Source organism: Macaca thibetana, chromosome 16 (genome assembly GCF_024542745.1).
Source record: "Macaca thibetana thibetana isolate TM-01 chromosome 16, ASM2454274v1, whole genome shotgun sequence".
In the NCBI taxonomy this organism is placed as follows: Eukaryota; Metazoa; Chordata; class Mammalia; order Primates; family Cercopithecidae; genus Macaca; species Macaca thibetana.
The window spans coordinates 26,896,286-26,920,386 of record NC_065593.1 but is presented as its reverse complement, the minus strand read 5'-3'; the positions used below and the strand labels follow the sequence as shown (position 1 = coordinate 26,920,386).

Genomic DNA, 24,101 nt, shown 5'->3' with positions numbered 1-24,101 from the left:
CTTGGAGTTTGAGGCTGCAGTGAGTTATGATCACACCACTGTGCTCCAGCCTGGGCCACAAAGCAAGATCTTGTCTCTAAATTAAAAAAAAAAAAAAAAAAAAAAAAAAGGCCAGGTATGGTGGTTCACACCTGTAATCCCAACACTTTGGGAGGCCAAGGCAGGTGGATTGCTTGAGCCTAGGAGTTTAAGACCAACCTGGGCAACATGGTGAAACCCCATCTTCTTCTAAAAATACAAAAATTAGTTGGATGTGGTGGTACACACATGTAATCCCAACTATTTGGGAGGCTGAGGTGGGAGGATTGCTGAAGCCAGGAAGTTGAAGGGGCAGTGAGCTGTGAATGCGCTACTGCACTCTAGCCTGGGCAACACAGTAAGTCCTTGACCCCCAAAAAAAAGAACAGGCCAGGAGCAGTGGCTCGTGCCTGTAATTCCAGCACTTTGGGAGGCCGAGGAAGGAGGATCACCTGAGGGTGGGTGTTCAAGACCAGCCTGACCAACGTGGAGAAACCCCATAACTACTAAAAATACAAAATTAGTAGGGTATAGTGGCCCTTGCCTGTAATTCCAGCTACTCGGGAGGCTGAGGCAGGAGAATCACCTGAACCCAGGAGGCGGAGGTTGTGGTGAGCCAAGATTGCACCATTGTACTCCAGCCTGGGTGACAAGAGCAAAACTCTGTCTCAAAAAAAAAAAAAGAAAGAAAGAGAAAAACTAGTCAGGTATGGGTAGTGTGTGCCTATACTTCCAGCTACTTGAGAGGATGACTGCTTGAGCCAGGATTTTGAGGTTATAGTAAGCTGTAATCATGCCACTGCACCCCCCAGCCTGGGTGACAGCAAGACCCTGTCTTCAAAAAAAAAAAACCAAACAAATGTTCAAACAAAAACTTGTATTGAATGTTTACAACAGTCTATTCATAATAGCCTGAAAGTAGAAACTACTCAATATCCATCAACAGATATGGGGATAAACTAAATATGATGTATCCAGCTAGGTGTGGTGGCTCACACCTGTAATCCCAGCACTCTTGGAGGCAAAGGTAGAGGCGGGAAGATTGTTTGAGCCCAGGAGTTTGAGACCAGCCTGGGCAACATGGCAAAATCCTGTCTTTACAAAAAATAAAATGTAAAAAAAAAAATCAACTGGGCACAGTGGCGAACGCCTATAGTCCTAGCTACTCCAGAGGCTAAGGCGGGAGGATCACTTGAGCCCAGGAGCTTGCGGTTGCAGTGTGCTGTGATCACACCACTGCTCTCCAGCCTGGGTGACAGAATGAGACTCTGTCTCAAAAAATAATAAAAATAAAAATAAAATAAAACCCACCAAAGACTTGGTGTATCCATAAAATGATTATCGGGCCATAAAAAGAAATGAAATACTGACACATGCTATAACGTGGATATACCTTGAAAATATTATGCTAAGTAAAAGAAGCCAGAAACAAAAGACCACATATTGTATAAGTCCATTTATATAAAATGTCCAGAGAGGCAAATCCACAGAGACAGAAGGTAGATTGGTGCTGGCCAGGGGTTGAGTAAGGGGACAATGGGGAGTGACTGCTAATTAATGGGTACAGGGTTTCTCTTTGGGGTGATGAAAACTTCTGAAATTAGAGCGTGGTGATGATTGCATAACTTTGTGAATATACTAAAAACCACGGAATTGTATAACTTTAAAAGGATGAATTTTAAGGTACTTGAAATATATCTCAAAAAGATTTAGTTTTTCAATGTCTATGGCAAAATATTAAATTTTGGATATTTCAATAAGGAGTTACTGTGTTTCTTAGCTATAAAACAAAAGCAGCTGGGCGCAGTGGCTCACACCTGTAATCCCAGCACTTTGGGAGGCCCAGGCAGGCAGATCACTTGAGGTCAGGAGTTCAAGATCAGCCTGGGCAACATGTGAAACCCTGTCTCTATTAAAAATACAAAAATTAGCCGAGTATGGTGGCGCATGCCTGTGATCCCAGCTACTTTGGCAGGCTGAAGCATGAGAATCACTTGAACCCCAGAGGTGGAGGTTGCAGTGAGCCGAGATCCAGATCGTGCCACTGCACTCCAGCCTGAGTGACAGAGTGAGACTCTGTCTCAAAAGAAAAAAAAAACAAAAACAAAAGGAGTAGTCACATTGTATTACGTTGCGCCTATGTCAAAAAACTATATAAGATTTTTGTTTGTGTGTGTTTTTCAATTTGTAGATTTTATAGTAGCAAAACAAGAAGACCATTAGCTAAGTCTTTGGACTTTTTTGTTGTTACTGTTGCCAATTCTTCTGTTTGTTTTAATGGCACTTCCTGAAGCAGTACTTGATTAGATTCCATTGATGTGGAAAATACTATGAATATTTAATGTGAATGTCACTGAAGAAGAGTACCTGGTAAATGTAACCATTTAATAAGCAATAAATTTAATTTTTAGCAGTTTAATCTCTACACAAATACTGAAAATCACTACCTTACTCGAGTTACTCATACACATTCCAGCCCCTATAAACATAGCCTGTTACCTCCTTCTCCTCTGGGCAGTACAGGGGCCCTGTAGGATGAAGAACAGCTTTCTGTGCATAATAAAAGAGCTCTGATATGTTCTTCAGGTTTTTCGCTGAACACTGAAAAAAATAAAATTAAAATTTTACACTCTGAAATCAATTAGGAGAGCTAAAAACAATTTTCAAACTATCACCATATGGCAAAAGAAAGATTCCTTGAAAAAAAATGAAAAATGCATCTTTGTGGACATCACAATATGAATGTCTAGAAAGAGCTCAGAGGCCAGCTCCAACTTCTCTGTTTTATTTGGTTTACATGACTTTACAAAGAGCAGGAAATTTATTCCATTCCACATTGTCCCCCCTATTTAAAACCCCAATTTAGTAAGAATTCATCAAAAATAAATTTTCAAATCAAATTATGAGGCATACCTCCACACAGGTTTCTATTTCTGTATACTGGTTCATAATAGGAAGGATGGTCTCCATACTACTATATTCCACCAGATCAGATTTGTTCCCAACCAATATTAAAGGCAACCTAAAATAAACAGGGCACATTGTAATAAGGAAGGCAAAAGACATTAGATTTATATTTTAATTTACATCATAACCCATTCTAACTAAAAAGTTTTTATTTAATCTTCTCAACAACATGAACCTTCCTCTACAGTCATGTCAAGCCCCCTAGATAACATGTATTTACTCAACATGTTATCTGTTGAGCACCTATTATAAGCCACATACTGCTCCAAGTATTAAGGACACAAGACAGAAGGTCTCTACCCATTCTGTTTTGTTTTTTGTTTTCTTGAGACAGGGTCTAGCTCTGTTGTCCAGGCTGGAGTGCAGTGGCAGGAACATAGCTCACTGCAACCTCAAATTCCTATGCTCAAGTGATCCACTTGCCCTAGCCTCCCTAGTAGCTAGGACTATAGGTACAAGCCACTACACTCAGCTAATTAAAAAAAATTTTTTTGTAGAGAAGGGTCTAGCTACATTGCCTAGGCTAGTCTCAAACTTCTGGCCTCCCAAAGTGTTGGGATTATAGGCATGAGCTACCATGCCTGGGCAGATCCAGAAACCTGACCATTCCAATAGTGAAAAACAGAAAATGAGCAATAAGCAAATAAAATAATTTCCAATTCAATAAGTACTATGCAAGAAATAAACAGGGCGATAGAGTAGTGGGAAGGAGCTAGTTATGTATAATAATTAAGGAAAACCCCCTATGTAAAGGTGACATTTGAGCCAAGGGGTGAAGGATAAGATGAAATCTGCCATGTAAAGAGTCAGGGAAGAGCAAGCCAGGAGGAAGGAACAGCATATGCAAAGGCCCCAAACTGAAAAAACATCCTGATGGGGCCAAACAACAGGAAAATGCCAGAATGGCTACAGAGTACTGAGTAAAGAGAAAAAGGTATACAATGGGGTTAGAAAGAGGATCAAAGGTCAGACACATAAGAACTTAACAAGCTGCAGTAAGGAGTATAGGTTTTATTGTTAGTGTAAAATGGGAAGCCACTGAATGGTTCTAAGAAGGGGGTTAATATTTTTAAGTGCAGTGATTTTTAGAGCTATATACTGAAATATTTACAACATGAAAATAATATCTCTATTTGCTTCAAAATAATCTCAGCAGGAGGGGTAATAGATGAAACAAGACTGGCCATGAGTTAATTGTTGAAGCTGGATAACAGGTATGTACCTCAGTATATGTTACATTTTTTCACTAACAAATTTTTAAAAATATAATAGTAACTTGGATTACAGCAGTGACAGTAAAGATGAAAAGGAAAATATTCAAATTTCAGATATATTTTATAAGACAGAAACAGCTGATAGGTTAGATATGAAGATTGAGGGAAAAGCAGAAACCAAGAAAAATACTTAGGTTTTGGCTGGAAAAAAATGGGTAGATCTCAAAAGATAGAGAAGATTGAGGATAATTTTTTGTTTCTGTTTTTGGCAGGGAGTAGACCGGGAATTAAAGATTCTGATCTGGCCGGGCGCGGTGGCTCAAGCCTGTAATCCCAGCACTTTGGGAGGCCGAGACGGGTGGATCACGAGGTCAGGAGATCGAGACCATGCTGGTTAACACGGTGAAACCCCGTCTCTACTAAAAAATACAAAAAATTAGCCGGGTGAGGTGGCGGGCGCCTGTAGTCCCAGCTACTCGGGAGGCTGAGGCAGGAGAATGGCGTAGACCCGGAAGGCGGAGCTTGCAGTGAGCTGAGATCCGGCGGAGCTTGCAGTGAGCTGAGATCCGGCCACTGCACTCCAGCCTGGGCGACAGAGCGAGACTCCGTCTCCAAAAAAAAAAAAAAAAAAAAAAAAAAAGATTCTGATCTTTAATTCCTTTTTTTTTTTTTTTTTTTTTTTTTGAGACGGAGTCTCGCTCTGTCACCCAGGCTGGAGTGCAGTGGCCGGATCTCAGCTCACTACAAGCTACAATGTTGTGATGTTGGCTCACTGCAACCTCCGCCTCCCGGGTTCACGCCATTCTCCTGCCTCAGCCTCCCGAGTAGCTGGGACTACAGGCGCCTGCCACCTCCCCCGGCTAAGTTTTTTTTGTATTTTTAGTAGAGACGGGGTTTCACTGTGTTAGCCAGGATGGTCTCGATCTCCTGACCTTGTGATCCACCCGTCTCGGCCTCCCAAAGTGCTGGGATTACAGGCTTGAGCCACCGCGCCCGGCTCTGATCTTTAATTCCTAAAGATCTAAAGTTAAATCTGATAAGCCTATGGGGGAAAATCTTAATGGGGATATTAAGGAGGACCAACCTAGTGGAGAACTGTTGTGAATCCTGCAAGAGAGCTTGGAGGGAAAGCAAATCATCCTGCTGGAACTCTAGACTGCAACAGAAGCACTTGAAAGCATTTAGCTTACCTAACCCTTGGTGTGCCATTATGCTTGAAAAGACTGACCACCATATAGCCCAAATATAAATTCCTAACAGAACCAGGAGGGTTTCCAAAAATGTAGTGGTTTGTAACCAAAGGTGTGCATCAGAGTAATTTATGGAGCTTAAAAAAATATATATATATATGTCTGGTACAGCAGCTCACGCCTGTAATCTCAGCACTTTGGGAGGCCAAGGCGGAAGGATTGCTTGAGTTCTGCCAGGAGCTTAAGACTATCCTGGATGACTTAGTGAGACCCTGTTTCTACAAAAGTTTTTTAAAAATTAGAAAGGTGTGGTGGCACACATTTGCAGTCCCAGCTACTTGGGAGGCTGTCATGGTAAGCCAAAATTTTTTAATTCAGTGGTCCAAGGTGGTGCTTGATAGATCTTAGCAAAACTGCCCTCTCTTAAAGATTCCCTCCCAGAAATGGCTCAAGGAAGAGCAAGAAAAGCAGATATTAGGAGCATATGGGTATTGGATCCCCCAAGGCAGCTCTGTCCAATACAACATTCTATGATGGTGGAAATGCTCTTTATCTCTACTCTCCATTACTGTAACCATTAGTCACATGTGGCTATGTGCACCTGAAATGTGGCTAAGTGTATCCGAGGAACAAGTTTTAGTTTTATTAATTTTAATTAATTTAAAGTTAAATCACCACAACTGACGAGAGGTTACTACATTGGACAGCACAGTTGTAAAGGGTCATTCTTTCCTTTCCACCTTGTCAAATCATCACAAAGTTAAAACCATGATAAAAGACAAGCCATACAATGCCACAGCATTGTTCACAGCACATATAATGTCATCTGTCTCCCTTCCAAAATATGTAAGACAGAGGGTTAATGACCATAGTCATATGTTTAGAACCAGATCTTTAGAGTTTCAAGGCACGAAAATGGCCAACTAAAAGATAAATCTAAAAAATTGAGAAAAGGACCAAATGTGTACAATACATAGGTATTAGTCTGATTTTCCTATTTAAAAAGATTCAGGCTGGGCACAGTAGCTCATGCCTGTAATCCCAGCACTTTGGGAGACCAAGGTGAGCAGATCATTTGAGGTCATGAGTTCGAGACCAGACTGACCAATGTGTGAAACCCTCTCTACTAAATAATACAAAAATTAGGCAGGCGTTAGTGGTACATGCCTGTAGTGCCAGTTACTCAGGAGGCTGAAGCATGAGAATCACTTGAATCCGGGCGGTGGAGGCTGCAAGGAGCCAAGATCACGCCCCTACACTCCAGCCTGGGTGATAAAGCAAGACTCTGCCTCAAAATTAATTAATTAATTAATTAATCTGAGACTTTTCAAGCAGCAGTTTGACAAAGAGAAATGTAAGATTTATGACCAAAATAATCTGTTTGTTTGTTTGTTTGTTTGAGACGGAGTCTCGCTCTGTCGTGGGGCTGGAGCGCAGTGGCCGGATCTCAGCTCACTGCAAGCTCCGCCTCCCGGGTTTACGCCATTCTCCTGCCTCAGCCTCCCGAGTAGCTGGGACTACAGGCGCCCGCCACCTCATCCGGCTAGTTTTTTGTATTTTTTAGTAGAGACGGAGTTTCACCGTGTGAACCAGGATGGTCTCAATCTCCTGACCTCGTGATCCGCCCATCTTGGCCTCCCAAAGTGGTGGGATTACAGGCTTGAGCCACCGCGCCCAGCCAAAAATAATGTCTGAAGTTGTGAATCATTATATCAGAGTTCTGTTTCTTGCTTTGCTCTCAAGTATATTTACTGCCTCAAATGAGTCCCCCCAGCAAAGGCATGTGGGTGTGTGTATGAACAGACAGAAAAACTGACAGATAAGGCAAATATGGCAAAATCTTAACTAGTAAATTTAAGTGACGGATTTAGGGAAGGTCAGTGTACTACTTCCCGTACCTTTACTGCAAGCTTTAAACTTTTTAACATAAAAAGTTTGAGAGAGGAAAACATACCTGCTGTCTTTGTCTGTTCTTTCATTTATGAGAGGAATCCATCGACTTGTTACCTAAAATGAAAATTAACAAGCGCTTAGCCATGATGAGGATCTTTACAAAACACTCTTACCTTAGACCCCTAAAATTCTAAACTGAGGATCAACTTTGGAAGCGCTCCACTGAAACCAACTATAGTGAAAAAAAGGTCACACCTACCTTATCAATAGAATGCTTGTTGTTAACGGCATACACTATACAGATGACATTAGCCTTGAAGAAAAATTAACAAATTAGCGGTATCTAAAAATAATAAAAATGGAGACAGCACTTAATTAGCAACTTGTTAATATATTTGGGAGAAAGGAAGAAAAAATTTAAAAGCTAAAACAAAAAAACAAAAAATGAATTAGCTGGCCTCTAAGAGAAAATGTTCCTAAGGACTTAAAGCAAAAACACATACTCAGTAACAGCCATAACAACAAAGAACTGCCGGGCGCGGTGGCTCAAGCCTGTAATCCCAGCACTTTGGGAGGCCGAGACGGGCGGATCACGACGTCAGGAGTTCGAGACCATCCTGGCTAACATCGTGAAACCCCGTCTCTACTAAAAAATACAAAAAACTAGCCGGGCGAGGTGGTGGGCGCCTGTAGTCCCAGCTACTCGGGAGGCTGAGGCAGGAGAATGGCGTAAAAACCCGGGAGGCGGAGCTTGCAATGAGCTGAGATCCGGCCACTGCACTCCAGCCTGGGCGACACAGCAAGACTCCGTCTAAAAAAAAAAAAAAAAAAAAAAAAAAAAAAAAAACAACAACAAAGAACTGAAAAAGAACTCTTGGTAATTAAGAGAATGAAGAAGGGATGGGGTGGATCACTTGAGGCCAGGAGTTTGAGACCAGCCTGGTTAACATGGCAAAACCCTATCTCTACTAAAATACAAAAATTAGCTGGGCATGGTGGTGCATGCCTGTAATCTCAGCTACTCAGGAGGCTGAGGCATGAGAATCGCTTGAGCCTGCAAGATGGAGGTTGCAGTAAGGCAAAAAATTGCACCACTGCACTCCAGCCTGGGTGACAGTGAGACACGGTCCCAAAAAAACAAAAACAAAAAACAAAAAGAGAATGAAAAAGGCAGGCTCATAAAATCATCACTGTTTTTCTACACAAAAACCCATACCTCTGTTTTTTAAAGCTCACCTGTGATATTTCTTGATGAAGTTGTTCATCACTCTGTTCTGCTTCTACAAAAGACAAAAAGTCAATGTTTCATATTGCAAACACTTTCATAAAAACTAATGGCCAAGCTAAATTCTATGCAACACCCATCTAACATCCCTCAAAATGACATGGTATAGCAAACACAAGGGAAAGCCAAGGGAAGTAAAGGTTGAACTATGATAAGGCAGCTGGCACTGAAAGACGAGTCTCTAAAAGGATAACTCAGGCATGGAACAGCAGAAGCACTGTGTAATAAATCTAGGCCAGCATCTGATTCAGAGTTGAAAAGGGTCAGGCAAAGGACCTAAGAAATCCAAGCTAGCAGACTGGGTGCTTAAGAGTTAAAAGCTCAGACAAAGCATCTATACACACAGGATCAAAAGGCAGGTGAGATTCTGGGTAATACAAGCTTAAGATCTAGATAGCAAGTGGGAGTAATAATAACCAGGACCCAGAGGCAAAACTATAGCTTGATAGTGAAGTGATGAGAATTCCCTCTCTAGCGTGTATCTTTAGCTAGGACTGGTCTCAATGGGTAGGTGTGCCTGTAACTCCACGGATGTGGGGATATGAATGATACAGCTAGGATAGAAAGCAAATAATTAAAGAGCAAAGCAATTACTGACATATTGATTTAGACCACCTTAGGTTACATATATCTTCCCCTAAAAATGCCTGTTACTTCTGACATATAAACTAATACCATACATGAATTCAATGGTATTTTATACTATGCTAAATAACAGGCCATATTTTTAATATCTTTCCATGTTAAGCAATCAATGGGTTAAGGCTTCAATTCTAATACTGAAGTGAATCTAATTATATGGCTATACATATTGAAGAATAATTCTGTAAATAAATCTAGTTATGAGATTGATTGTAGCAGAAGGCATTCACCTCCCTCAGCTTCCAGTACAGTGCTGTCCAACATACAGACAACGCAAGTCACATATATAGTTTTCAATTTTTTAGTAGCAACCTTTAAAAAGGTAAGTAAAAAAAGGTAAAATTAAATTTGCATTTAACCCAAAATATCAAAAATATTTAAATTTCAACATGTACTCAACAGAAAAATTAATGAAATATTTTACATCCTTTTTTCATACTAAGTCTTCAAAATCCAGTTATATTTTACACTTAACAACACATTTTAATTTAGAACAGTCACATTTCAAGTGTTCAACAGCCACAGGTATTATGGAACCCAACTTAGTAATCTGAGGACGAAGAACTGTCAGATGGAGGCACCCAGTGGGATATGGGGTAGAGGCTGACAGAGAGACATAAATGAGGTAAGAATCGTAAAGGATCATTTACTGCTACAGAGAAAAGACCACCTCTCGCAACATTTGTAGAAGCTCAGTAAGTATCTTTTTTCAAGTCTATTAAATTAACCTACACCTTCACCTACAAGAGGATATTCATTACCTGAGTAATCTACAATGTGTGTTGGAACTCTCTCTGGGGTGACATCAGCTGGAATGGTGATCTCTTCTGCCCTGGGAGGAACCTTCATTTACAAACAAATATAGAAAGAAAAAAGAAAAAACCAACCTTTCAATATTATCACTCAAACTTGTAAGAGATGATATAAATTTATCTACACAGATTGAGTATTTCTTTTCTTTCTTTCTTTCTTTCGTTTTTTTTTGAGACGGAGTCTCGCTTTGTCGCCCAGGCTGGAGTGCAGTGGTCGGATCTCAGCTCACTGCAAGCTCCGCCTCCTGGGTTCACACCATTCTCCTGCCTCAGCCTCCCGAGTAGCTGGGACTACAGGCGCCCGTCACCTCGTCCGGCTAGTTTTTTGTATTTTTTAGTAGAGACGGGGTTTCACCGTGTTAGCCAGGATGGTCTCGATCTCCTGACCTCGTGATCCACTGGTCTCGGCCTCCCAAAGTGCTGGGATTACAGGCTTGAGCCACCGCGCCCGGCCTCTTTTTTTTTTTTTTAACAGAGTCTCACTCTATGGCCCAGGCTGGAATGCAGTGGTGCAATCTCAGCTCACTGCAACCTCTGCTGCCTGGGTTCAAGCGATTCTCCTGCCTCAGCCTCCCAAGTAGCTGAGATTACAGGCACCTGCCACTGCACCCAGCTAATTATTGTATTTTTAGTAGAGATGGGGTTTCACCATCTTGGCCAGGCTGGTCTTGAACTCCTGACCTTGTAATCCACCCGCCTCGGCCTCCCAAAGTACTGGGATCACAGGCTGAGTATCTCTAAGCCCAAAATTTGAAATCTGAAATGTTCCAAAATTTGAAACTTTTTAGCACTAACATGGTACTCAAAGCAAATGCTCATTGGAGTATTTCTGATTTTCAGATTAGGGAAATGCTCAACTGGTAAGTATAATGCTCATATTCCAAAATCTGAACAAATCTGAAATCTGAAACACTTCTGGTCCCAAGCATTTCAGATAAGGGATGCTCAACTTGTATTAGTCCCTCTCACCAATACCCATTTGTTGTACATGCAAAGTGTTTATTTTTGTGCTTTACCACAGATGCAAATATATATTAAAACTGTATGATAAAAACATTTTTAATGCATATTTCTAACTACATAGACACAACACATTCAGGATACTTCAGATCTGACACGGACTCAAATAATTATTGAATTAATTTGGTGTTTCAGTGTTACATATTTTAAATGTGTTGTTTTCATTCTATTTTGTTGAAGGCTGAAGATACTCTGCAAATGAGGAGGTATTTTAATCCAAAACAATCTGCAAATAAACCAACAGGTTATCAACATTCATTTCCTCTAGAAAATAATTGACTGGCTACATAAACCTTATGTTTGTTTGTTTTTTATTTATTTTTTGAGACAGGGTTTCGCTCTTGTTGCCTAGGCTGGAGTGCAATGGGACGATCTCAGCTCACTGCAACCTCTGCCTCTGGGTTCAAGCTATTCTCCTGCCTCAGCCTTCCAAGTAGCTGGGATTATAGGCATGCACCACCATGCCTGGCTAATTTTCTATTTTACTAGAGACGGGGTTTCACCATGTTGGCCAGGCTGGTCTTGAACTCCTGACCTCAAGTGATCCGCCCACCTCAGCCCCCCAAAGTGCTGGGATTACTGGCATGAGCCACCACATCCAGCCAAGCCTTATGTTTAATGATTCCATCTTTCACAAGGACTGAATTTTTTTTTTAATTAATTAAAAACCCTTCTAGATTACTTATAATCGCTAAAAAAGTGAAAAGATAAATTTAAAAAAACCAAAAACACAAAACCCTTATCCACAATCAAGAGGACTATGCTAAAACAATTCTAAACTAAAACTCTCACAGAAAACTTTTAGATGTTATATCCAGAGTAATTATACATTAATGTTACTGATTCTACAAATAATACATGAAAATATACTTCATTTCTTAAATTAAGTAATTACTTATTTAACCACCTTGTCTAAGAGAAAAAAGGCAAAAAATAATAATAAATAGTCTTTTGGCAGCTGTAAATGTTGAAAACACTACCACATGATACATCAAATTCTTATTTGAACAATGAAATTATACAGATATTCCTTTTTTTTTTTTTTTTTTTTGAGACGGAGTCTCGCTCTGTCGCCCAGGCTGGAGTGCAGTGGCGCGATCTCGGCTCACTGCAAGCTCCGCCTCCCGGGTTCACGCCATTCTCCTGCCTCAGCCTCCCGAGTAGCTGGGACTACAGGCGCCCACAACCGCGCCCGGCTAATTTTTTGTATTTTTAGTAGAGACGGGGTTTCACCGTGGTCTCGATCTCCTGACCTTGTGATCCGCCCGCCTCGGCCTCCCAAAGTGCTGGGATTACAGGCGTGAGCCACCGCGCCCGGCCGTACAGATATTCCTATCTAAACTAGAGTAAAAGAAGGATAAATGTAAACTGTGACACTAATGATACCTGCTATGCAAGAAAGAGGGTAATTTGAAATTATGTTCATCCCATTGTACAAATTTCATTCCCTCTAATTATATGCTAACTTTATGTAAAGTTTAGCCAATAGCTCCTCACTCTAGAACTTCCAAAATGTAAATTTATTGCCAGTAATAATAAAACCACCTTACTACCTTTGGTGGCACTTCCCTGCTATTAAATTCATCTCATTTGAGACCCATAACAATCCTTTGAGGTAGGCAAAGGTAGAATGAGGTCGTTTCATCATTTGTGAAATGAAGCAGGTAGATCATATTAAGGGTTTTCAAATATATGTATCATAATTCTAGTGGTTCCGACAAAAACACCTCACAGACCAGGGAGTGTCAGGCAGAAGGCAAGAAGGGATTCACACCTTTCCCCTTAACTTCAACTCATGGAATGCTCATTATCTTTTTTATATTTTGGGTTTATAAGCAACATTTTATTTTTAAGAAAGGGTTATAGAGCTTATATTTTATCTATATCCCTTTCAGCTTCCATTTTATAGATGAGACAACTGAGGCACAGAGAGTACAAAGGTCCTAGACAAAGTCAAAGGAAGAAAATGCAAAAGACTTAGGTGAACTTAGATATAGGTTGGTTATTTATTCTATACTGTACTTCATAGACATAACTGATAAACAAATAGTAGCTTTTTAAAAAGTCCCAACTGGCAGGGCACAGTGGTACATCCCAGCACTCTGGGAAGCTGAGACAGGAGGATTGCTTGAGTCCAAGAGTTGGAGGTTGCAGTGGGCTATGATGGCACCACTGCACACCAGCCTGGGCAATAGAGTGAGACCCTGTCTCTAAACAAGGAAGAAAAAAAGTCTCAACTGTCCAAAAGAAAGCACATAACACAGGCCAAAAGAGACAGAGTTCAGTTCATTTTAATTGGATTTTGATAATTTTTTTAAAAATTTAAATATGGAAATCAAAATGTTTACCTCTTCTGGAAATTCTTCACTGACCAGAGACATAATCAGTGATGTCTTCCCCACTCTAGCTGTGAAAAGAAAAATCGTTACTTTAATAAAGTGTTTAGGTTCTACATAAGCTCAATTCGGCAACCACATAAGGAAGTTTGTTACTCATTAGCTAAAATCTAAGGCATCCAAATTATCAAGTTTTAGTATAATACTTAAAAGTATATCTTTATGTTTAGAAAAGTCACACATACTCATTGTTTTTAAAAACTTGCCAAAATATATTCTGTAAAAGCACAAATCCCTCCTAACATCCTCTACTAACATTTTAATATTCTCCCAGATTTTTCCTATACTTATATTAACTTGTAATATTTTACCACAATGGAATCATAGTTATCACACTACTTTGCAATTTTCCTTTATCACTTAATTATGCATTTGGGCAGTATTTCATGTCAGTACATAAAAACTCCTAGGAGAAGAGAAGACAAAAGTTACTGGTTAATGGGTACATAGTTTTTGTTGAGGATAATAAAAAAAAGTTTTAAGTACAGATAGTGGTGATGGTTACACAACATTATGAATAAATTTAATGTTGCTGAATTGTATACTTACAGTTAATAAGTTATATATATTTTAAACAATTTTTAAAAGCAGCAATAATAAACCCATTTTATATTTATATTTCTTAAAAATTTTTTTTTTTTTTTTTTTGAGATGGAGTCTCACTGTGTTGCCTAGGCTAGAGTGCAGTGGCGCAATCTTGGCTCACTGCAATCTCCACCGCATGGGTTCATTCAAGCGATTTTCATGCCTTAGCCTCCCAAGTAGCTGGGATTATAGGCATGTGTCACCATGTCCAGCTAATTTTTGTATTTTTAGTAGAGACAGGGTTTCCCCATGTTGGCCAGGCTGGTCTCAAACTCCTGACCTCAGGTGATCTGCCTGCCTCGGCCTCCCAAAGTGCTGGGATTACAGGCGTGAGCTACCGCGCCCAGCCATCCTGCATTATTTTTGATAGTTGTATTAGAATCCACTGTATGATGTATTATAATTTATTAAAATAAACTCTTAACAAGGAACATTGGAATGGTTTCCAAGTTTTAACTTTTTTTTTTTTTTTTGATTCAGGGTCCCACTCTGATTGCCCAAGCTGGAGTGCAGTGGTATGATTTTTTTCGCTCACTGCAGCCTCGACCTCCCCAGGCTCAGGTGATTCTCCCAGCTCAGCCTCCCGAGTAGCTGGGACTACAGGCAGATGCCACTACAATCAGATAATTTTTTTGTATTTTTAATAGAGACAGGGTTTCGTTATGTTGCCCAGGCTGGTCTCAAACTCCTGGACTCAAGCAATCCACCAACCTAAGCCTCCCAAAGTGCTGGGATTACAGGTGTGAGTCACTGCACCTAGCCCTAAGTTTTCACTTTTATAAACAATGCAACAATTAGTATTTCCACAGAATAAATTCCTAGAAGTAGAACTCAAGTTAGTGCACAAGATCTTTTTTATTTTTAACTGACATTGTTAAACTATCTCCAAAAACGAAAAAACCAATTTACATCCTCGTAAACAGAATATCAGAGTGCCCATTTCTATGCATCTCTACATTCTTTCTTCCATAGAGCATCATATTTAAAGGGTTAGTAACAAGGTAAAAGCAAAGAAAGTCTCCTATTACATTTTCTATTCTAGCAATTTTTTTATACACAAACTTTAAAATCTTAACTTTTATTATGAAATTTGACTTCTATTCCTGTCACTTTCTGATCATATAATTACTACTGTTAGACATTCAACTCATCAACTAAATCCTTTTGTGAATCTAGAGGAAAACAGTCCACATGCTTACTAATCTCTGCCATTATCAACAAATTATAGTTTCCAAAATTAAAGTCTAAATATAAAAGAAATGAAATTTTTTGAGTTAAGAAAAGTCCCATTCCCTTCTTAAACGATTAAAAGGAAGGATGAACACAAGCCAAGTCTCTGGGAAAATAGTGAATGTCTAGAACACAGGAAGGACAGTGAAAACAGCTTAGAGAATGCTATGAACAACTGAGTACCGCTGATAGAGGGATAGATTAGATGATTTAACAGGTGTCTTCTAGCTCTGATTTCTACAGGCCTTTTCAATTGACTTGTGTAAGGTTTGGGCCTTTTTCAAATGGCTGACCACAGGTCACATTTCACAGAGTTCTGATGATGTCCATGAATCCATCATCATAGAACCGCTAGAATCTAGTTAGCAATGTCAGTTTATTCAGCTCCCCAGAAAATTTTCAGATAAAGAACCTGGGATCCAGGACAGTCATTTTCTCCAAGTCTCACTAAAAGATTAGTTGCAGATTTAAGAGAATAACCCATCTCCTGATGGTCAAGTCAATGTTTTCTCTTTATTGTGCCATACTTAACATCAAAAGGGAATGGTGACCCCTAAAGCCATGTATCAGAATAATTTATGAGGCTTATATATATAATATATATAAATAAATATATTTTTATATATAAATATTATATATATTTGTGTGTGTGTGTGTGTGTGTGTGTGTGTGTATGTCTGGTGCAGCAGCTCATGCCTGTAATCCCAGCACTTTGTGAGGCTGAAGTGGGAGGACTCTTTGAGGCCAGGAGTTCCAGACCAGCCTAGGTAACATAGTGAGACCCTGTCTCTACAAAACAGTTTTTAAAAAATTAGCCAGGTGTGGTGGCACACACTTGTAGTCCCAGCTATTTGGGAGGCTGAGGCGGGAGGACTGTTTGAGCACAGGAGTTGGAGAAGACAGTGCTCCATGATCCTACCATTGTACTCCAGCTGGGGTGACAGGGTGAAACTCTGTCTGAAGGAAAAAATATATGCGTGTGTATGTGAGAGAGAGTGTGTGTGTGTGCACTTTTCCTTTGTTTTCCTTTGAGATGGGGGTCTCTGTCACCTAGGTTGGAGCATAGTGGGATGATCATAGCTCACTGTAGCCTCGAACTCTTGGGCTCAAGCAATCCTCCTGCCTTAGCCTCCTGAATAGCTAGTACTACAGGCCACGCCGCCACATCCAGTGAATTTTTTTATTCTTTGTGGGGACAGGGTCTCACCATGTTGCCCAAGATGATCTTAAACTCCTGGCCTCAAGCAATCCTCCTGTCTTGGTCTCCCAAGTTGCTGGTATTATAGGACCCAACCAAGATTTTCAGTGTAGATGAAACAGCCTTATATCAGAAGAAGATGCCATCAATAGCTAGAGAGCAGACATCAATGCCGGGTTTCAAAGCTTAAACGGATAGGCTGACTCTTGTTAGGGGCTAATGCAGGTTGCCTTTAAATTGAAGCCAGTGGTCATTTGCCATTCTGAAAATCCTAGAGCCCTTAAAAATTATGCTCAATCTGGCCGGGCATGGTGGCTCGCACCTGTAATCTCAGTTACTCAGGAGGCTCCACTAAAAATACAAAAATTAACCAGGCGTTGTGGCAGGCGCCTGTAGTCCCAGCTACTCAGGAGGCTGAGGCAGGAGAATGGCATGAACCCATGAGGCGGAGTTTGCAGTGAGCCGAGATTGCACCACTGCACTCCAGCCCGGGCAACACAGCGAGACTTCAACTCAAAAAAAAAAAAAGGCCGGGCGCAGTGGCTCAAGTCTGTAATCCCAGCACTTTGGGAGGCCGAGACGGGCGGATTACGAGGTCAGGAGATCGAGACCATGCTGGTTAACACGGTGAAACCCCGTCTCTACTAAAAAATACAAAAAATTAGCCGGGTGAGGTGGTGGGCGCCTGTAGTCCCAGCTACTCGGGAGGCTGAGGCAGGAGAATGGTGTGAACCCGGGAGGCGGAGCTTGCAGTGAGCTGAGATCCGGCCACTGCACTCCAGCCTGGGTGACAGCGCAAGACTCCGTCTCAAAAAAAAAAAAAAAAAAAAAATTATGCTCAATCTATTCTGCCTGCACTCTATAAATGGAATAACAAAGCCTGGATGACAATACATCTGTTTACAGAATGGTTTACTGAATATTTTAAGCCTACTACTGAGACCAACTCCTCAAAAAAAAGACTCCTTTCAAAATATTACTGCTCACTGACAATACACCTGTTCACCCAAGAGCACTGATGGAGACGTACGAGATTATTTTTGTGCCTGCTAACCAGACATCCGGTCTGCCGTCCATGGTTCAAGGAGTAATTACAACTTTCAAGACTTATTATTTAGGCTTACTATTTACATTTTGTAAGCCTATATATAGCTACCATAGACAGTGATTCCTCTGATGGATGTGGGCAAAGTAAACTAAAAACCTTCTGGAAATAATTCACTATTCTAGATGCCATTAAGAACATTCATGATTCATGGGAGGAGATCAAAGTAACATTATCAGGAGTTTGGAAGAAGTTGGTTCCAACCCTCACATGACTTTGAGGGATTCAAGACCTCAATGAAGGAATTGCAGATATGGTGGAAATAGCAAGAAAAGAGCTAGAATTAGAAGTGAAGCCTAAAAATGTGACTAAACTACTGCAATCTCATAATAAAACTTGAACAGATTAAGAGTTTATTATGGATGAGCAAAGAATGTGGTTTCTTGAGACAGAATCTAGTGGTGAAGATGCTGTGAGCAATACTGAAATGACAACAAACGACTTGGAATATTACAAACTTAGTTGATAAAGCAGCAGTAGGGTTTGAGGGGACTGACTCCAATTCTGAAAGAAGTTCCACTGTGGGTAAAATGCTATTAAATGGCATCACATGCTACAGAGAAACCTTTAGTGAAAGGAAGAGTCAATCGATGCAGCAAACATCATAGTTGTCTTATTTTAAGAAATTGCCACAGTCACCCCAGCCTTCAGCAATCACCACCCTAAACAGTCAGCAGCCATCAACCCTGAGGCAAGACTCTCCACCAGCAGAAAGGTTACAACTCATTGAAGGCTCAGATAATCATTAGCATTTTTTGACAATCAAGTATTTTTTAATTAAGGTATGTACATTTTTTAGACATTACATTACATACTTAACAGACTACTCGTAAAACGAATATAACTTTTTTTTTTTTTTTTAAGATAGAGTCTCGCTCTGTCACCCAAGCTGGAGTGCAGTGGCACAATCTTGGCTCACTGCAACCTCTGCCACCCAGATTCAAGGAATTTTCATGCCTCAGCCACTTGAGTGGTTGGGATTCCAAGCATGTGCCACTACGTCTGGCTAAAGTTTTTTGTATTTTTAGTAGAGATGGGGTTTCACCTTGTTGGCCATGCAGGTCTTGAACTCCTGGTCTCAGGAGATCCGCCCATCTTGGCATCCCAAAGTGCTGGGATTACAGGCATGCACCACTGCACCCAGCCTGTCAACATAACTTTTATATGCACTGGGAAACCAAAAAAATTTGTAAGCCACTTTACTGTGGCAGTGTAGAACCAAACTCACAGTATCTCTGAAGTATGCCTGTTTATTTATTTATATATGAGTACAGAGTAACAGACTCCTGTATTATCCTATTATTTTATGGTTTGTCATTATTTGGAGGCCGAAGTTCCATTTCACTTCTAAAAATGACACTTATGCAGGTATAAGTCAACATGTGCAATATGATCCCATTTTAAAGATAAATATGTTTGTGCATAGAAAAAACCCTGGATGAATATATTATACTAACAGTGGTTATCTTGAAAAACAAACACAGGGCCGGGCGCGGTGGCTCAAGCCTGTAATCCCAGCACTTTGGGAGGCCAAGACGGGCGGATCACGAGGTCAGGAGATCGAGACCATCCTGGCTAATATGGTGAAACCCCATCTCTACTAAAAATACAAAAAACTAGCCGGGCGAGGTGGTGGGCGCCTGTAGTCCCAGCTACTCGGGAGGCTGAGGCAGGAGAATGGCGTAAACCCGGGAGGCGGAGCTTGCAGTGAGCTGAGATCCGGCCACTGCACTCCAGCCTGGGCGACAAAGCGAGACTCCGTCTCAAAAAAAAAAAAAAAAAAAAAAAAAAAAAAGAAAAGCAAACACAAAATTTTTGTAACTAGAAAAGATCAGTAACTTTTTTTTTTTTTTTTTTTTTTTTTTTTTGAGACAGGGTCTCTCTCGATCACTCAGGCTGGAGTGTAGCGGCACAATCTTGGTTCACTGCAACTTCCACCTCCCAGGTTCAAGCCATTCTTGTGCCTCAGCCTCCCAAGTAGCTAGGATTACAGGTGTGTGCCACCATGCCTGGCTAATTTTTGTATTGTTGTTTTTGTTGTTGTTGTTGTTGTTAGTAGAGAGGGAGTTTCACCATGTTGGCCAGGCTGGTCTTGAACTCCTGGCCTGAAGTGATCTACCCGCCTCGGCCTCCCTAAGTGCTGGGATTACAGGTGTGAGCCACCACGTCCAGCTTATTTATTTTTGAGACAGGGTCTCACTCTGTCACCCAGGTTGAAGTGCAATTGTATCATCACAGCTCACTGTAGTTTTGACCTTCCAGGCTCAAATGATCCTCCCACCTCAGCCTCCTGGGTAGCTAGGACTACAGGTGTGCACTACTATACCTGGCTAATTTTCTGTATTTTTAGTAGAGACAGGGTTTCACTATGTTGCCCAGGCTGGTCTTGAATTCCTGGGCTCAAGCCATCTACCTGCCTCAGCCTCCCAAAGTGCTGGGACTACAGGTGTGAGCCACCACGCCCAGCCTCAATAAGTATTATTTTCAAAGTCCATTTTTGGTATTAAAAATTGGGATGTTAGGCTGGGCACAGTGGCTCAAGCCCATAATCCCAGCACTTTGGGAGGCCAAGGCAGACAGATCATGAGGTCAAGAGATCAAGACCATCCTGGTCAACATGGTGAAACCCCATCTCTATTAAAAATACAAATTGGGCCGGGCGCGGTGGCTCAAGCCTGTAATCCCAGCACTTTGGGAGGCCGAGGCGGGCAGATCACAAGGTCAGGAGATCGAGACCACAGTGAAACCCCGTCTCTACTAAAAATACAAAAAATTAGCCGGGCGCGGTGGCGGGCGCCTGTAGTCCTAGCTACTCAGGAGGCTGAGGCAGGAGAATGGCGTGAACCCAGGAGGCGGAGCTTGCAGTGAGCCGAGATCGCGCCACTGCACTCCAGCCTGGGCAACAGCGTGAGACTCCGTCTCAAAAAAAAAAAAAATACAAATTGGCCGGGCGCGGTGGCTCAAGCCTGTAATCCCAGCACTTTGGGAGGCCGAGACGGGCGGATCACGAGGTCAGGAGATCGAGACCATCCTGGCTAACACGGTGAAACCGTCTCTACTAAAAATACAAAAAAATAAGCCAGGCGAGGTGGCGGGCGCCTGTAGTCCCAGCTGCTCGGGAGGCTGAGGCAGGAGAATGGCGCAAACCCGGGAGGTGGAGCTTGCAGTGAGCGGAGATCTGGCCACTGCACTCCAGCCTGGGCGACAGAGCGAGACTCCGTCTCAAAAAAAAAAAAAAAAAAAAAAAAAAACAAATTAGCTGGGCATGGTGGCACATGCCTGTAGTCCCAGCTGCTTGGGAGGCTGAGGCAGGAGAATCGCTTGAACCTGGGAGGTGGAGGCTGCAGTGAGCCAAGATCACACCACTGCACTCCAGCCTGGCAACAAGGCGAGACTCCGTAAAAAAAAAAAAAAAAAAATTGGGATGTTAAAGATGACAACTAAAATTTACCCCAAAGTTGACAGGTTAAATGCATTCTTTCATCTTTTGATAAATAGTTCTTCAGCAATTCTATAAGCCAGGCACTATTCTTGATCCTGGGGATACCACTGATCATGGCCACTAGGTGGTCCTCTCTACTTTTACATTACATTGTAACAGACTTAGATAGTTATCACCAATATAGTTAACATTCTTTTTTTTTTTTTCCCCTTTCTTTTTCTTTAAGATGGAGTCTTGCTCTGTTGCCTAGACTGGAGTGCAGTGGCACAATCTCAGCTTATTGCAACCTCTGCCTCCCAGGTTCAAGTGATTCTCCTGCCTCAGCCTCCCAAGTAGCTGGGATTACAGGTGCACACCACCACGCCGGCTCCTTTTTGTATTTTTAGTAGAGACAGGATTTTACCATATTGGCCAGGCTGGTCTCGAACTCTTGACCTTGTGATCTGCCCACCTCGGCCTCCCAAAGTGCTGGGATTACCAGGCATGAGCCACTACGCCCAGCCTTGGCTAACATTCTTTTCACATATCTGGATAAAAAGAAAAATTTTTTAAATGTACCATCTCCGATTCATCATTCCTCTGTATTTAGCAGTCAAGATCTGTCAAATTTTCCTTTGACATTTTTAATATTCATTCCTTCCCTCGCTGTTCCCCTATTTCCCTAATTATGGTACTTTTACTGAAAAATCTCCCAGTCCCAAATTTCCTATCCCTTTCTCCAGTCTCTCTCCTCATTAATCTACCAACAATACAAATGCTGGTCCATTTTTCTTACATGCTTTTTTCATTTTCTAACTCACCTGACCAAACACTTTCTTTGACTCTCAATTATCTACCACATCAAAATGAAATCATTCTACTGGCCTTTGAATATCATAATCTATCCCTAGCTCACCTATCTAATCTCATTTCCCACTATCCCCCACTCAATTTGCTCAAATAAGGCCATTCTGCATTGTATAAGTCCAAACAAGCCACGATAAATCCTGCCCACCTCACAGTTTCCCTCATCTAAACATCATTCCCGCTCTCCTCTCTACTTTCCCAATTGTTATTAATAATTACCTTTCAAGGATGGTTCAAATTCTACCTATAGCTCTTATTTCCTCCACTTCCTCCTTTGAACTACTTCTGTGCCACATTTCTATTAAATTATAACTTAAATTTTTTTTTTTTTTTTTTTTTTTTTTTTTTGAGACGGAGTCTCGCTCTATCGCCCAGGCTGGAGTGCAGTGGCGCGATCTCGGCTCACTGCAAGCTCTGCCTCCCCGGTTCACGCCATTCTCCTGCCTCAGCCTCCCGAGTAGCTGGGACTACAGGCGCCGCCACCTCGCCCGGCTAATTTTTTTTTTGTATTTTTAGTAGAGACGGGGTTTCATTGTGTTAGCCAGGATGGTCTTGATCTCCTGACCTCGTGATCCGCCCGTCTCGGCCTCCCAAAGTGCTGGGATTACAGGCTTGAGCCACCGCGCCCGGCCAAATTATAACTTAAATTTATACCCAAGATATATACTTAATATATATAGTCTACATTGACACAATAACCAAATATTTGGAAACACTTGGATAGTGAACAAAATTTTCCAATTTTACATGAATGGGAAAAGGGCCTCTAGCACATCAACCAGACTGAATCATCTGATTTGACTTCACCTGGCCCAAGCACAGCAGTACTGCTGTATTTTCAGCATCATCACTAAGGAAATTAGTCCCACCTCCTGGAGATTCTGGAACTACCATTCAAATATTTTCTTAACAGCAACCGGAGAACTGGGAAAAACAGGTAACTGCTGAAGCAGTTAAAATATAAACATATGCTAAAATTACTTTGTTCAATTTGTTTTTAGTAAAAAATAAAATGTTAAAATTTCAAATAATATAAAGGAGGGTGTGATATAGAATACATCTGGTCTTTGTCCCCAGCTCCTGGCACAGAGCATCAGAATCCTTTGGAATTTCCTGAATGATAGGAGTGTCTTTTATTATGAATAATGAGTCCCTTTCAACCATACTTGAGTTCATCCTAATGAGGTAACTCATATGGGGAGAAGGAGGCAACAGAGCATGCTAGCAGGGTTTTCACCAGAAAAACCAACTACATGATTAGAGGGTCAGAACTCTCAGTCCCATCCCAAAACCTCCAATGGGGAAAGACCTGGAGTCAAGCACGTGGCCAATGACTTAATCGCGTCTACCTACTGAAAACCCATATAAAAACTCTGAACATCAAAGATCAGGAGAGCTTCCTGGTTAGTGAACAGGTCAATGTACCAGGAAGGTGGTGCACACTGACCATACAGGGAAAGAAGCTCCTGAGCTCAGGACCCTTCCAGACCTTTCCCCACATACCTCTTCAATCTGGTTGTTCATTTGTATAATCGTGAATATAGCACTTTCCCGAGTTTTGTGATGCGCTCTAGTCTGAGGGGGCAGTAGGAAGCCCTGAATTTGTAGTTGGTCAGGCCACAGTGCACACTGCTGAAGTAAGGGCAATGTTGTTGGGAACTTTGCTCTTTAACTGGTGGTGAAACTGCCTTTGTAAAATTATGAATGGCAGTAAGAGAAATCTGACATAGTTGACTCCATCTTGCCTCTTTTTTTTTTTTCTTTTTTTGAGATGGAGTCTCGCTCTGTCGCCCAGGCTGGAGTGCAGTGGCCAGATCTCCGCTCACTGCAAGCTCCGCCTCCCGGGTTCACGCCATTCTCCTGCCTCAGCCTCCCGAGCAGCTGGGATTACAGGCGCCCACCACACGCCCGGCTAATTTTTTGTATTTTTAGTAGAGACAGGGTTTCACCGTGTTAGCCAGGATGGGCTAGATCTCCTGACCTCGTGATCTGACCGCCTTGGCCTCCCAAAGTGCTGGGATTACAGGCGTGAGCCACCGCGCCCGGCCTCCATCTTGCTTCTAACTTCCAAGCTGTCCTTGGTCATTCCTGGGAATAAGCCAAGATAACCTTGAGAGGAATTTAAGTTTACTGTTTAATCTTAAAGCAAGAATGATAACAGCACTTCCTAAAACTAAACCACCTTTGTAAAACTAATGAAAGGCCACAAGGTTAGGATTATGTGAGGGACCTGAATTCTGCTAAGATATAGGTGTAAA

The 24,101-nt window shown here is 41.5% G+C and overlaps 1 protein-coding gene across 7 annotated transcripts in view; it reads right to left on the bottom strand.

Annotated features, from left to right (window-relative positions):
* Positions 1-24,101, bottom strand: part of RHOT1 (ras homolog family member T1) — an 85,626-nt gene that overhangs the window by 39,500 nt on the left and 22,025 nt on the right. For all 7 annotated transcript variants that reach the window (XR_007720272.1, XM_050763789.1, XM_050763791.1 and 4 more), the window contains exons 2-8: positions 13,390-13,448; positions 9,971-10,052; positions 8,519-8,562; positions 7,542-7,595; positions 7,344-7,396; positions 2,932-3,040; positions 2,518-2,619 (exon numbers count right to left, since the gene is read on the bottom strand). Coding sequence is in view for 6 of the 7 variants with exons in the window: in XM_050763789.1 (XP_050619746.1) it covers positions 2,518-2,619; positions 2,932-3,040; positions 7,344-7,396; positions 7,542-7,595; positions 8,519-8,562; positions 9,971-10,052; positions 13,390-13,448 (503 nt within the window). In the remaining variant the exon portion in view is untranslated. The remainder of the gene's footprint in view (positions 1-2,517; positions 2,620-2,931; positions 3,041-7,343; positions 7,397-7,541; positions 7,596-8,518; positions 8,563-9,970; positions 10,053-13,389; positions 13,449-24,101) is intronic.